Raw genomic sequence first — 14,334 nt, 5'->3', positions numbered from 1 at the left:
TACCTCTGAAACAAATAATGCAATATATGTTAAGAAAAAAAAAAAAGAAGGTAGCAGGAGGGGAAGAATGAAGGGGGGGAAATCGGAGGGGTAGACGAGCCATGAGAGACGATGACTCTGAAAAACAAACTGAGGGTTCTAGAGGGGAGGGGGGTGGGAGGATGGGTTAGCCTGGTGATGGGTATTGAGGAGGGCACATTCTGCATGGAGCACTGGGTGTTATGCACAAACAATGAATCATGGAACACTACATCTAAAACTAATGATGTAATGTATGGGGATTAACATAAGAATAAAAAAATTAAAAAAAATAGTGCAGAAATATGAACTATAAACAGTTAAGATATTACAAAATTAACCTCCACTTTATGAAGATCTTCCTTGTGAACACAATAGGATTTCTTTTTTATGGAATTTGCAGATGCGCAGAAACACCAGTTTTGCAGAAAAAGAATAACCCATTGTTTAAAAATTGGCTGATTCCAGGATTTGAAACCAATCTTTATTACTTTATCTATTGCTATTTGAAACCTGTATTGTGTTGTGCAAAAAAGACAAAGTAGATGGGGAAAGTTCCATGCTTGAAAGTGAGAAGTTCCGAGTTAATGAAGTTAGATATGTTTCTTTATTGCAGAACTTCACAGAACCTTTAGGGCAGTAATATGCAGTATGAATCTCCCAGGGCATATAACATTTCCCTAACTTACTTGACCATGGAGTTTCTTTTTAGTAAGAACCCACAGGTATGGGTCCTGCAGTTACAGGGTTCTTCAGAACAAAATAGAATGACAGGGGCGCCTGGATGGCTCAGTTGGTTAAGCGACTGCCTTCAGCTCGGTCATGATCCCAGGGTCCTCTGATGGAGCCCTGCATCGAGCCCCGCATCGGGCTCCCTGCTCTGTGGGGAGTCTGCTTCTCCCTCTGCCTGCCACTCCCCCTGCTTGTGCTCTCTGTCAAATAAATAAAATCTTAAAAAAAAAAAAAGAAAACCTTGTTGCGGAAAAGTTCAATATCTTATACTGCCTTCTGATAAAAACTATTTAGAAACTTCCCTATCTGTGTGTCTTTTTCCTGCCAGGTTTCTTGAGTTGATGTTTCTTTTTGTAATGTGAATGGTGTGTCTCTTAGATTGGTGTTTAACTCTGTGATAAGGGCTTCCATGGTGTGGATCATTGCCTTCAGGCTTGTACCATCTATGGTACCTGACCTGGTATCAGGAATGTAGTTGGTCAAGACTCAGTACATATCCAGATAGAATGGAATGAACTGTGACTCTAAAATACTGAAACTTTTTTTTTTAAACAATATAATAGACATAAAAGGTGCTGTACATTAATTTTAATAATGTCATTTTGTAAGACATTTTCAGAATTTTTCCTTTATTTTTTTAAGCATTTTAAAAAATATATTTTAGAGAGGGAGGGAGAGAGAGAGAATGCGTGCAAGTCAGGGGAGGGAAAGGGACAAGCAGACTCCCTGGTGAACGCAGAGCCCCACGCCAGGCTCAGGTACTGAGATCATGACCTGAGCTGAAACCAAGGGGCGGATGTTTAACCGACTGAGCCACCCAGGTGCCCCTGGAAATTTTCTTTTAAATGGCTCTTGACTTGAACTCCTCATCACCAACTTCTTTTCTATGACTTGTATCATTTTTTAATTTAATTTAATCCTAACAGTAGAATTGTTCCACCATAGACATGTAAACTTTTAACTACTAGATTTCTTGTTTCAGTAGGTGGAATATCATTTTTAGTAATTATGGTTGTTATACTTAAGGAAGATCAGTTGGTCAAAAGTAGCCAAGACCCTTCTCAAGAAGTAGTGGAAGGTGAGACTTCTTTAGTGTATATCAAGAATTATTATAAAGCTCTAAGTGAGACAGCAATGTAGTGTAAGGGTAGATGGACCAGTGGAACAGAACATAGAACGCTGGAAACCTGGTTTATGACAAAGTTTGCATTGCATGTACATCTTTAGTAAGAGGAACTTTCTACACATTGTGGCGGGACAATTGGTTATCCACGTAGAAGAAAGTGACATTGAATCTCTACTTAAACCTGAAAGGTAAAACTTAAGAATTTTTAGACATTAGAACATTATTTTTAATGATCTCTAGATAGAGAATATATATATATATTTTTAAAGATTTTTATTTATTTATTTGACAGAGAGACAGTGAGAGAGGGAACACAAGCAGGGGGAGTGGGAGAGGGAGAAGCAGGCTTCCCGCTGAGCAGGGAGCCTGATGCTGGGCTTGATCCCAGGACCCTGAGATCATGACCTGAGCCGAAGGCTTAACGACTGAGCCACCCAGGCGCCCCTAGAGAATTTCTTAAGACATAGAAAATGTAAACCACAAAAGATACCTCTTATTAAGAAGACAAGCTATAAACTGGGAAAAAATTCTTGAGTTCATGTAGCCAACACAAGATTAGAGTCCAGACTGCACAAAAATCTTTACAAACTAATTGGAAAAAGAACAACCCACTGAATAGAATAATGGGCTAAACTTCATAGGCACATTAGAGAAGAGGAAATGGAATGACCAGTAATGTCAGAGACAGTGGGGAAATGCAGATTAAAACTACGTTAAGATACCAACTACACACTCACCAGATTGTCAAAAAATAAGAAAGTCTGACATCAATAAGTGTTGCCAGGGATATAACACAACCAGAGCTCTCATTTTGCTTACTGTTTTGCTTCAACCACCTGGGAAAACAAATTGGTCATATTTAGTCATACTGAAAATATGCATACCCTATGACCTAATACCCTTATGTGTGTACTCTAGATCAGGGGTTGGTGTGAAAATGCATGAGTTAAAAAAGGTTTTTAACATATTTAAATTGTGAAATAAAAAAAAATTGTGTAATTTGTAATGTGGAAATTACATGAAATTCAAATTTCAGTATCCATAAACAAAGTTCTGTTGGAATACTGTCACACTTACTTGTTTGTGTGTCATTTATGGCTGCTTTGGTGGTATAGTACCAGGGTTGAATGCTTACACTGCAGATCTTCTGTCTTGCAAAACCTAAAGTATTTACCATCTTGCCCTTTGCAGAGGTTTACCACCCCTGCCCTGCACCCATTACTCCTACACGTGTGTGCCAGGAAACATGTTTAGGAATGTTCATAACAGTGCTGTTTGTAATGATAGAAACCTAGAAAGAACCACATGTCTATTAAGCGTAAAATGGATAAACTGTGGTATGCTAAGCCAGTGGAATACTATTCAGTAGTGAAAACTAATTGACTGTAACTGCATGCAACATATGGATGGGTCTCAGGAACTCGGTATTAAAGAAAAGAAGCAAGACAGATTTTTCCATTTATAAGTAGTTCAGAAACAGACAAATGTAAAGAAGGCATTGCTAAGGATACCAGCAAGGTAAAACTGTCAGGAAAAGAGAGAATGGTAAGTTTGGAATAGAAGTTGCCTTTGAGGAGCTGGGAAAGTTTTGTCCTTAAATTATTATCAGGATGACCCAGTACTGTTTACTTTTGTTGTTGTTGTTAGATTTTATTTATTTGACAGAGACACAGCGAGAGAGGGAACACAAGCAGGGGGAGTGGGAGAGGGAGAAGCAGGCTTCCCGCTGAGCAGGGAGCCCAATGTGGGGCTTGATCCGGGACCCTGAGATCATGACCTAGCCAAAGGCAGATGCTTAACCGACTGAGCCACCCAGGCGCCCCTTGTATTCAGCAACCTTGATGAAGTCATGAATTAGCTCTAATAGTTTATCTATTGATTTCTTTTAGAGTTTCTGTATAGAAATCATGCTGTCTGCAGATAATTTTGTCTCTTTTTTCTCCCCGTCATCCTTATTCCTTTTCTTGTCTTATTGCTTAGACTCTAGTATGATGTCAAATTGAAGTAAGGATGCATAAGTCATCTTATGTTACAGAAATGCATGACAAGTCAACAAGTCCTTTCATTAAATATCTTTACTGTAGGTTAAAGAATTTTCTTTCTAGGCCTTTTTTGTTGTTGAAATCTTATATTGATGAATATTGATGAATTACCTCCAAAGTTAATGGCTTCAAACAATAGACATTTTTTATCTTGTATTTTCTTTGGGTCAGGAATGCAGGAGCCCTTTAGCAGGGCGGTGTTGATTCAGGATCTTTCTGGATATTGCAGTCAAAATGTCAGCAGGAGCTTCAGCCATCTGAAGGGTTGATTGGGACTGCTTCCAAAGGGGTTCACTTCCATACCTGGGATGATAGTACTGCTTGTTGGTAGGAGGCTTCAGTTTCTTACCATGTGGACCTTTTTATAAGGATGCTTAAGTATCCTTCTGACATTGGTGCTGGCTTTCCCCAGAGTGTGAGCTGAGAGAAAGCTAGGAGGATGTGTGTTTTATGACTGGCCTTGAAATCGCACACCATTACTTCCACCATATTCTGTTGATTAGAAGCAAGTCACCAAATCCAGCCCCATGCTAGGAGGGAAATTACACTCCACAAAAATTGTTTTGTATATTGATTTTTTAAAGTCTGTCTGCCCCAGCAACGTTGCATAGGAGCAAGGGCTTCTGTTCATATATCTTTACCTTAGACCCCTCCTTTGGGCCCCAAACTTTTGTATCCTTAGCTGTGGTTAATATCTCTTCTTGAAGGTATCAGGGTTACCTGATACTTAACATGTCCAAAGTCAAACTTAAGTTTCTTCCCATCTTGCTTCTTCCTTCCTTCGAAAAATTTGTCCTCTTTTATTGGTCCCTGTTTCTATGACTGGCACCACTCTACACCCAGTGGTATAAGCTAGGATTTCCTCCTCTTTCCCCCCATCTAATTTGTCCTTGCATCCCGTTGAGTTTGTCCCTGAATACCCTCTTGAATCTGCCCACTCTTATCCAGCTCCAGTTTTATCTCACATCACAGTTTCCTCTTCTTTTGTCTTGGATCCCCTGACCTTTCAGTGTTGGGCTCCTTCCTGCTACAGAGCCCTTGCTACTCACTGCCCCCAATGCTTATTTTCCCCTCAAATCATGTTTTCCTCAGGGAAGCCTTTTTGACAAAGTTCGATCTTTGTAATACAGATGTTTATATTGCTGTGTACCTCCCTTCCAAACAATTATCACCAGTGAAATTTTATGTATATGTGACTGTTTGACTAAATCCCTGCTTTCCTGGAGCCAACTCTAAATTTCATAAGGGCAAGGGGTGTGCATTCTGTTCACTTTTTTATTCCGTGCATTTGACACATTCCCTGTATTTACTGAGTTTGTGTGCATTGAACAAATTAATAAGTGAATGAATATGATTGATTATGGTTCTGATTGAGAAACAGAGTAAACAGAATATATAATAAATAAAATAATTTAGCTTCTCCTTACTATTTAGAGGAGGATTATTGTATTTTTAAGTCTTTTAGTTTTTTTGGCAGAAGTTCCAGCTACAGATTAAATGAATAGATCTATAGAAACGTCCTGTCTCTCCTACCTCTGTTGTGTCATACGATGCAGAGTTAGTGATCCTAGGAGCCAAGGGTACCGTGTTCTTGTGAGAGGGGAGATAAGCACTGTAATGTACCCAGAAGTCTGAAGTTTTAGGTCCAAGGTAATGAAGCTTCCATTTTCTCCTAAAGGTACTGACTGTTGAGCTGTCTTCTTAGGCTTGAAATTTCCGGAGAGCCTTGGTTAGAAGTATGAGGGGTAGGAGAAAATAATTATTTAGCCCTAGAAAATGCTGATCAGTCTTGGGAGGAACTTGACAGTATGATATGTAGGGTAGGATCAAAAGTTTACGGATAGAATTGATCACTATAGTTTCACATAAATTCTGATATTATAACTTAAAATAAGGCAGTCAAATGGATTTCAAATGGAAGGTTTTAATCTATTGTTGGGACAAAAACTCTGAGCTTTAAGTGACTTCCAAGATAAATTCTGGTATGTTTCATTTGAGGAAATGTACACCATTTGTCGCCTTCTAAAATCGACATTGTTTCTTTGAAGTATTCCCCCATATTTATCGATTTTTAAGGGGATTGAGGTTGAATTCACAGAAACTCACCCTTTTAGCTATAGTTTTATAAGTTTGGACAAACGGACATAGTTGTCTGACCATCACAAGCCAGATATGGAATGTTTTCATGATCACAGGTTCCTTTACTCTCCTTTCTGGGCAGTTCTCTCCTTCCTCCACAGCCCCTGGTAACCACTCATTGATTTCTGTCCCCATAGTTTTGCCTTTGCCAGATTGCCCCATAAGTGGAATCATGCAGTGTACGGTACACAGCATTTTTGTGGTTACTTTCACTTAGCTTAATGCTTTTTATATTCATACATATTATTGCATATATATCAAGAGTTCTTTTTTGTTGCTGGATTAGTATTTCACTGTTTAGTGTACCACAGTTTATCCATTCACGAGGTGATGGACATTTGGATTCCAGATTTTAATGGTTATGATTAAGCTGCTATAAAGATTTGTGTACAGATCTTTGTGTAGACATATGTTTTCCTTTCTCTTAAGTAAATAGCTAAGAATGGAGTTGCAGATTCTTGTAGAAAGAAACTGCCAAACTTGTTTTCCAGAGGGACTGTACCATTTTGCATTTCTACTGGCAACATATTACAGTTCCAGTTGCCGCAAATCCTAGCTAGCACTTGGTATTTTTCTGTTTCCCTTTAGCCGTATAGATTGGCACATAGTGGTGTTTTATTGTGGTCTCAAATAGCAGTTCCCTAAAAGCTAATGATGTTGAGCAACTTTTCATGTGTTCATTTGCCATCTGTATCGCTTTTTTGGTGACAAGACCTTTCAAACTTTTTGCCTCTTTTATTGGATTGGGTTTTTTTAAATTGTATTTTGAGAGTTCTTTATATATTCTGGATACAAGTCATTTATCAGATATGTAATTTGTAAGTATTTTTTCCCAATCTGTGACTTGTTTTTTTATTTTCTTAACTGTCTTTTGAAGAAGATTATAATTGTGAAGTCCATTTAATCAGTCTTACGATTTGTGCTTTTTGTTTTGTTTTGTTTTGTTCTATCTAAGGAAACGTTGCCTAACCCAAGGTCTGGAAGACTTTTTGCCTCTCCTTTATCTTCCTTTCTGCCAACACCTCCTGCTTCCTCCATATTCCTTCTTCCAAACACATACATACCCACTGAACTTCATCTTCAATTTTTGAATCTCATTGTGCTGCCTTGGAAAAATGAAATAGGAATGAATACAAAGTAATGGAGAGTTGCATTGAAGTAATCTGGGCTGTAAGCATTAAAAAAAAAAAATCAGGTTTTCAAGAACATAAAGTTACTTTTGGATTTCAGATACTGTACAGCGGTCAGATTGTTTCCTTTGCCAGGGACCAAAAGAGGTAGCTTTTCATGGAAACTAGCTCAAAATATAAATTTATATCTATCTAGCTTTTCTGGAGAGAACTACTGCTCCATGAGGCTGTGCACTGTAATGTTTTTGGTCCTCCCCTCACCGTGGTTACCATAGTCATCAGTAGTTGCTCACTGCACGTGACACGATATCAAATATTGAGTAAGTACAATTTTGAGGCAAGAACACAACAGTAACAGACATCCCTGTTCATTGTGCAGTCAGGAAATGTTGGTTTGATGAAAGGAGGAATATAGGCAAGAGAGCAAAAGTCACAGAGAACAGAGCACAAATAATACTTTATAAGTATCACTTAGGATTTTTGGGGGGTGCTTTTCAGGTTGCTGTCTAGCAACCTCGTGAAGCAGGCAAGAAGTATTATATCTTTTTCATAGATAAACTCTCTGGCCTGGCCTGAACTGTTCGGGTAAATACCTCTGCTGCCCACCATGGAACCTTAAGGTGCCCTTTGAGAAGCTACTGTGTTGCCCCTCAACGCAGTCCCTCAGAGCATCTGCTCATTTGGCTTTCATTGTGAGGCACACGTGCAAAGTGTGTGTTTCCTCAATCCACTTCATCTAAATGCACTTGGCTTGTCTCCCTCCTGGTCAGCAATGACACAGGCCTTTGAGCTTCCGTGTCTGCTGTTCATCAGAATGACTCCCGACCTCTCTGAGGTCCCTCAGTCTGCTCTAGAGCTCCCCAAGATGAGCTGCTTATGTAGCAGAAATGTTACTAGTCAGACTGTCCCAAATGACTTGCCAAATTTGGTGACAGTTTTCCAGTCATTTTCTCATGATATTTGAACAGATTGAGGGGCACGGGTGGGAGAACAGAAACTAAAGATCAGGGAAGTCTGTAAAATTACTGTCAGAGCCAGGATTAGGTCTCAGATCTTATCCTCTTTTCTTCTCCATTATACTTTCCCTGAGTGTTTCTGAATGGCTGGTGACCATTTGGTGTTTTTAGAATGGGATTCAATGGGCGAGAGATAAGAATTAGCCCAATAAACTGCTGTGGTACAAAACTAGGAGAACTCCTATTGCTCCTTGGGACCTGGGAACTGAATGTGAGTGGTCGAAATGGGACTGAGAATCGCTGGTTTCTTAAACTCCTGTGGCAGTTAATGGCTTAGCATTTTTAATGTAGCAGTTGAATAGAAGGGAGTTAAACCCTTTGTGTTTGATGGGTATGATACAGTAGCTCACTATTGTTTTAATTTGCATTTTCCCAATTATACTTAATTGAGTGCTTTTTCACATTTATTGGCTATTCAAGTTTCCTTTCTGCAAAGTGCTTGTTTATATCCTTTACCCATTTTTCTTTTGGATAGTTGTATGTTTATTTGTAGGAGTTATTTGTATACGTTCTTGACACTATTAATTTTTATGTATTTTACAAGTATTTTTTAAGTCTGATTTTTAAACTTAATCTGAATAGTAAAATTTCATATGCATGTTAAATTAATCTTACAGTTCATTTTTAAGGTTCTGATATTTTTAAGTTAATCTTTTTTTCTTTTTGTCTCTATAGGTTATGAACGTGATTTCTGATGAAACTGGATTGGAATAATTTTCATGATCTTTGTATATTTATATATATATATATATTTTAAAATTTTGCATTTGATTAAGTGCCATGAGAAAATTTGCATATTGCAAGGTGGTCCTAGCCACCTCCTTGATTTGGGTACTCTTGGATATGTTCCTGCTGCTTTACTTCAGTGAATGCAACAAATGTGATGAAAAAAAGGAGCGAGGACTTCCTGCTGGGGATGGTGAGTGATATTTTATAATAATACATCTGTTTTAATAAGTATATTACTGGTTTGTTCACTAATTTGGATACTATAAAATTTTAATTTTTTTAGATTAATAGTAATCCCTGGCTTCCTAGAAGATGATGATCATATTACCAACAGTTTTCCAGTGGGTTCTTCCAACAGATAAAATATTAAAGTATCATGTATAGAATTACTAAATTCATTATTTGTGTTCAGTGTTACACGTGGTTAATTTTCTGCAAGTTGTGTTACCAAGTAATGTGGAAAAGCTAATATCAACTATTATTAAACTAATAATGACTAGTAGTTGGAACCAACAAAATTGTATGGCATTAGTGTAATGGCAGAAATGCTGAGTGTTAAAAGTACAGTATCTGGTATCAAAAGATGTTTGTTCCTTGCCTTCCCATCTCAGTTTTGAGGGAAATCCTTTTAGATGGATATGATCTGGAAAGTTCTTTTTGTTAATGCTGTAGATAACTCCAGTTAGCACTTTTAGGGAGGGCTTTTGTAAAGATGAGGCTGTATAATAGAGGCTGCAGTGAGATTGCAGTATTTGGTATGGAAAAGAAAGGAAACACAAATATGAAGGCCTGGGTTGGGAGAACTAACATATTTGGCAGTGGACACTTGGAAAATTCAGTTTTGAACCCCTTGTGTTCAAACCAACAAACAAATGTTGCTTTTTATTTTTAAATTATTTTTATTTTTATTTTTTTATTTTTTTTAAGATTTTATTTATTTATTTGAGAGAGAGAGAGCAGGAGCGGGGGAGGGTCAGAGGGAGAAGCAGACTCCCTGCCGAGCAGGGAGCCCGATGCGGGACTCGATTCTGGGACTCCAGGATCATGACCTGAGCCGAAGGCAGTCGCTTAACCAACTGAGCCACCCAGGCGCCCATTTTTATTTTTATTTTTTTAAAGATTTATTCATTTGAGAGAGAGTGCATGTGCATGGGCTGGGGCGGGCACAGGGAGAGGGAGAGGGGAAGCAGACTCCCCGCTGAGTGCGGAGCCTGTCTTGAAGCTGGATCTCATGACCCTGAGATCAGGACCTGAGCCGAAATCAAGAGTTGGACACTTAACCAATTAAACCACCCAGGTGCCCTTGCTTTTTATTTTTTAAACATAATGAAAATGACTTTGCATTATGAGTCAATAATTCAGCTCTTCGGAGCTCTGAACTCTGTATGATTAGTTATAGAAAATCTGGCTGTATAGTGATTCTATTTTTAGGAATTACATGTGAATGACTACTGTTTTAATGTAAGCTTTGAGTATGTGATCATTATTTAAATTTTTTGTATTTTTATAATGAGAGCACCTGGTCCCCTAAAGTTTATAATCTAAAAGTATTTGTTTGTATTGGTTAACTGTGCCTACTTACTGTAATTTTTATAGATGAGATTGTTTAACCAGTCCTGTTTATTTCTTCTTGGGAAATTTGCCTAAAATTAGGCTCATTGGCTAACACTGGGCTCTAGTAATACCTAGGCTAACCACTGACTTTTTAATTTTCACTTTCCCCTTAAGTTTTTTTTTTTTTTTTTTAAGATTTTATTTATTTATTTGACAGAGACACAGCGAGAGAGGGAACACAAGCAGGGGGAGTGGCAGAGGGAGAGGGAGAAGCAGGCTTCCCTCTGAGCAGGGAGCCTGATGTGGGGCTCGATCCCAGGACCCTGGGATCATGACCTGAGCCAAAGGAAGATGCTTAACGACTGAGCCACCCAGGCGCCCCTCCCCTTAAGTTTGAATAAAATATACTTTAATTCAAAGTCAGCCTATTAATTTGCTGACTTTCCTGCTTTACTCTGTGGCTCTGCTGTTTAGTAACTTTGTTGGGTGACAGAATGCACCTCCTTAACTTTTGTTAGAACTATAACTTTGTCTACATTTTACTCAAAGGGCGGGTATTACCATCCACCAGTAGCTCAGATACTCTTTTCCCAAATAGAACAGAGTAGCTTTCCCCTCCACTTTAATTCATTGCCATTTATAGTGGGAGCTCATGGTGTTCTATTTTAAATGCAAAGACACGAAAGTAAGAAAGAATAGGACTTTTAGTGTGTGAAGATCCACTTGGTGAATGTTTTTTTTCTTTTTTTAAGATTTATTTATTTAGGGGGCGCCTGAGTGGCTCAGTTGGTTAAGCGACTGCCTTTGGCTCAGGTCATGATTCTGGAGTCCCGGGATCGAGTCCCGCATCGGGCTCCCTGCTCGGCAGGGAGTCTGCTTCTCCCTCTGACCCTCCTCCCTCTCATGCTCTCTGTCTCTCATTCTCTCTCTCTCAAATAAATAAATAAAATTAAAAAAAAAAAAGATTTATTTATTTAGGGGTGCCTGGGTGGCTCAGTCGTTAAGCGTCTGCCTTCCCAGGGTCCTGGGATCGAGCCCTGCATCGGGCTCTCTGCTCAGCGGGAAGCCTGCTTCTCCCTCTCCCAACTCCCCCTGCTTGTGTTCCCTCTCTCGCTGTGTCTCTCTCTGTCAAATAAAGAAATAAAATATATATTAAAAAAAGATTTATTTATTTATTTAAGAGAGAGAGAGTATGAGCAGCAGGAGGGTTAGAGGGAGAGAGAAGGAGAGAAGCAGACTCCCCGCTGAGTGCAGAACCTGACCCGGAAAAGACAGAGTGTATGTTCATTTCACTCTTAGTGGAGGCTATTGCTAATCTGGACCTATGTTTATTTCGGTTTTTTTAAGGAATATATTTTGGGGCGCCTGGGTGGCTCAGTCGGTTAAGCGACTGCCTTCGGCTCAGGTCATGATCCTGGAGTCCCGGGATCGAGTCCCGCATCGGGCTCCCTGCTTGGCAGGGAGTCTGCTTCTCCCTCTGACCCTCCTCCCTCTCGTGCTCTCTGTCTCTCATTCTCTCTCACAAATAAATAAATGAAATCTTTAAAAAAAAAAAAAAGGAATATATTTTGTTTTCTATTTAAGGTATAGTCTGTACTTATATTCAGGAATTTAATGGATATTTGTTTATTTGCATTTTCCTTTCTAGGCATCCTAGGCAGTTTTCGAAAAAAAGATTTATTTATTTGAGAGAGAGAGTGGGAGTGGGGAGAGGGGCAGAAGGAGAGGTAGAAAAGCAGACTCCCCACTGAACGCAGAGCCTGACACGGGGCTCGATCCCACAACCCCAAGATCACGACCCGTGCCGAAGTCAAGAGTCGGACACTCAACCGACTGAGCCACCCATGTGTCCCATTGGTGAATGTTTTTAAAACTCTGATATGTGCTAGGCAGTGTATTAAGAGCTAGTGATACACCGCTCAACAACAAAAAACATAAGAGAAAATTCCTCCCTTCAGGGAACTCAATCCAACGGGAGAGAAAGAATAATAGTAAAATACTGATAGAATAAATAGCGTTGTAGAGATGTGCCTAAGAGCAGAATGGAAGGAACACGTGTCTGAGAGGGTGCAGTAAGGAAATAATGCTCATGCTGAGCAGTGTCAGGGTGAGCAGGTTTTTGTTAGGTTTGATGAATAAACAAGGGAAAGAAGCATGTGCAAGATAAGGAAGTGAGAGAACAGAGTTGATGGATAGAGAACGTGAGGAAGGAGCACAGATGAAGCTTGGGAGGTTGGCAAAGGCCACATCACAGAAGGCCTTTTATAGCATGCTGAGGGTTTTGGCATGCCATTGAAGGATTTTAAACAAGTAAGTAACCTGATGGGATCCAGACTTTGAGAAGAAAGCTTTTGGTGGTCATGTGGCTGACATAGTGGAAGAGACTAGCTGCGCGGCTATTGTGACAGTTTAGAGAAGTTCTTGGGGACTACACTAAAGTGATACTGAAATAGAAAGGAAAACAATATATATGAGAAGTATGTAAGTGGTGGAATTTCTATAACGTGGGGAGCCACTGAATGTAGGTAGTAATAAAGGGGGAGTTTAAGATCCCTCTCAGGTTTCCCTGTTTGGTGAGTTGACAGGAGGTAGGCCCCCAGAGGTAGAGCAGCTTTGATGGAAGGTAGCAGGAAGAGCTGGGTTGGGAGTATTTGACTTGGAAGTGCTGGTAGGGATGTTCAAGGTGCAGAATGTAGGTGGTAGTGTAAGCCTTGTCTGTGCAGAAGACTGCGCCAGGAGCATGTGTAGACTTAGAAGAGACAGACCCAGTGTTGGAGAGCATCATGGAAGTCAGTAAAGGAAGAGAGGCTTCTCAGGAAGTGAGAGGTGGAAGGAGACCCAGAGGGAGGGCAGTCATGAAAACCCAGGAGAGTTGTTTGTCAGAGATTTTACCTGAGATAAAGATAAGGTGTTTCTTTATGTTTGGTAATGGGGTTTTTTTTTTGACCCTGGCAGGTGCTGTTTCAGTGGCAGTGGATTTGACGTACCCATGAAGGAGTAGAGACACAGTGTAGCTTATTCTTTTAGGAAGATTGGACACAGAGGAAAGGGGTTGTTGGCGTGCCTGGCTGGTTCAGTCAGTGGAGCATGCAACTCCTGATCTCGCGGTTGTGAGTTTGAGCCCCACATTGGGTAAAGAGATTACTTAAAAATAAAATCTTAACAAAAAGAAAAAAACAAAGAAGAAAAGGTGTAGTGCAGTAGTTAAAGGAATGGAGGCAAAGTCATATGTATGTGTGTATTTTTTATGTACTGTGAGGGGAAGGTTTAAAATACAAGGGACAAATGTAATACCTGAAGGAGCACATTCTTAGCACATGAGACAGTATGGTGTCAGAGCCATAAGAAAAGGATTGTATTTGAAGAAATTGCCAAGGTTAATACAGTTCTGAAAGCCACTGTGGCATGAGCATCAAAGACAAGAAGTAGCTTTTATACAAAGTACAAAAGTACTACCTAAAGTAGAAATGGTCTGGGAGTAACAGCATGGAGCTGTAAGCCCTCATCGGGACCTCCTGAGAAAGAATGACCAGTTCTCCCAAAAGAGGTTTGTGAGGCTAGCAGGCTCTGGGGGAGGGCAGATTTAAGTCCAGTGAAGGGGCCTGTGTGTTGTGGAGAAAGGCGATGAAGAAGCTTTACAATGGCCAGGGTGGGGATTGGGTGTTGGGTGGGACAACTGAGAAGGAGAGAAGCACAAGGGAGAAGGACTGAGCAGTACGCCCGAAGGTGAGGAGACAGTATGAAGGGAGATGCAGTGGGAGGCTGGCAGTTCCAGATGGGGCTTTAAGGCCTCCCTTTGCAACTTTGTTCCTTGTAGCTTAAGGAGTTAAAGGGAAAGAGGGGGAAGA

The 14,334-nt window shown here is 39.9% G+C and overlaps 1 protein-coding gene across 4 annotated transcripts in view; it reads left to right on the top strand.

The window, feature by feature from the left end:
* Positions 1 to 14,334, top strand: part of GALNT1 (polypeptide N-acetylgalactosaminyltransferase 1) — a 125,907-nt gene that overhangs the window by 50,846 nt on the left and 60,727 nt on the right. For all 4 annotated transcript variants that reach the window (XM_064577748.1, XM_064577747.1, XM_054510325.2 and 1 more), the window contains one exon: positions 8,879 to 9,122. In XM_064577748.1, coding sequence (XP_064433818.1) covers positions 8,984 to 9,122 — 139 coding nt within the window. In that variant the 5' untranslated portion in view covers positions 8,879 to 8,983. The remainder of the gene's footprint in view (positions 1 to 8,878; positions 9,123 to 14,334) is intronic.

This window comes from Mirounga angustirostris, unplaced genomic scaffold (genome assembly GCF_029215605.1).
Source record: "Mirounga angustirostris isolate CCGP_5_RB_7025 unplaced genomic scaffold, mMirAng1.0.hap1 SCAF_14, whole genome shotgun sequence".
Taxonomy (NCBI): Eukaryota; Metazoa; Chordata; class Mammalia; order Carnivora; family Phocidae; genus Mirounga; species Mirounga angustirostris.
Note: the sequence above shows the minus strand (reverse complement) of the source record. Positions and strands in the feature narration are given on the sequence as shown.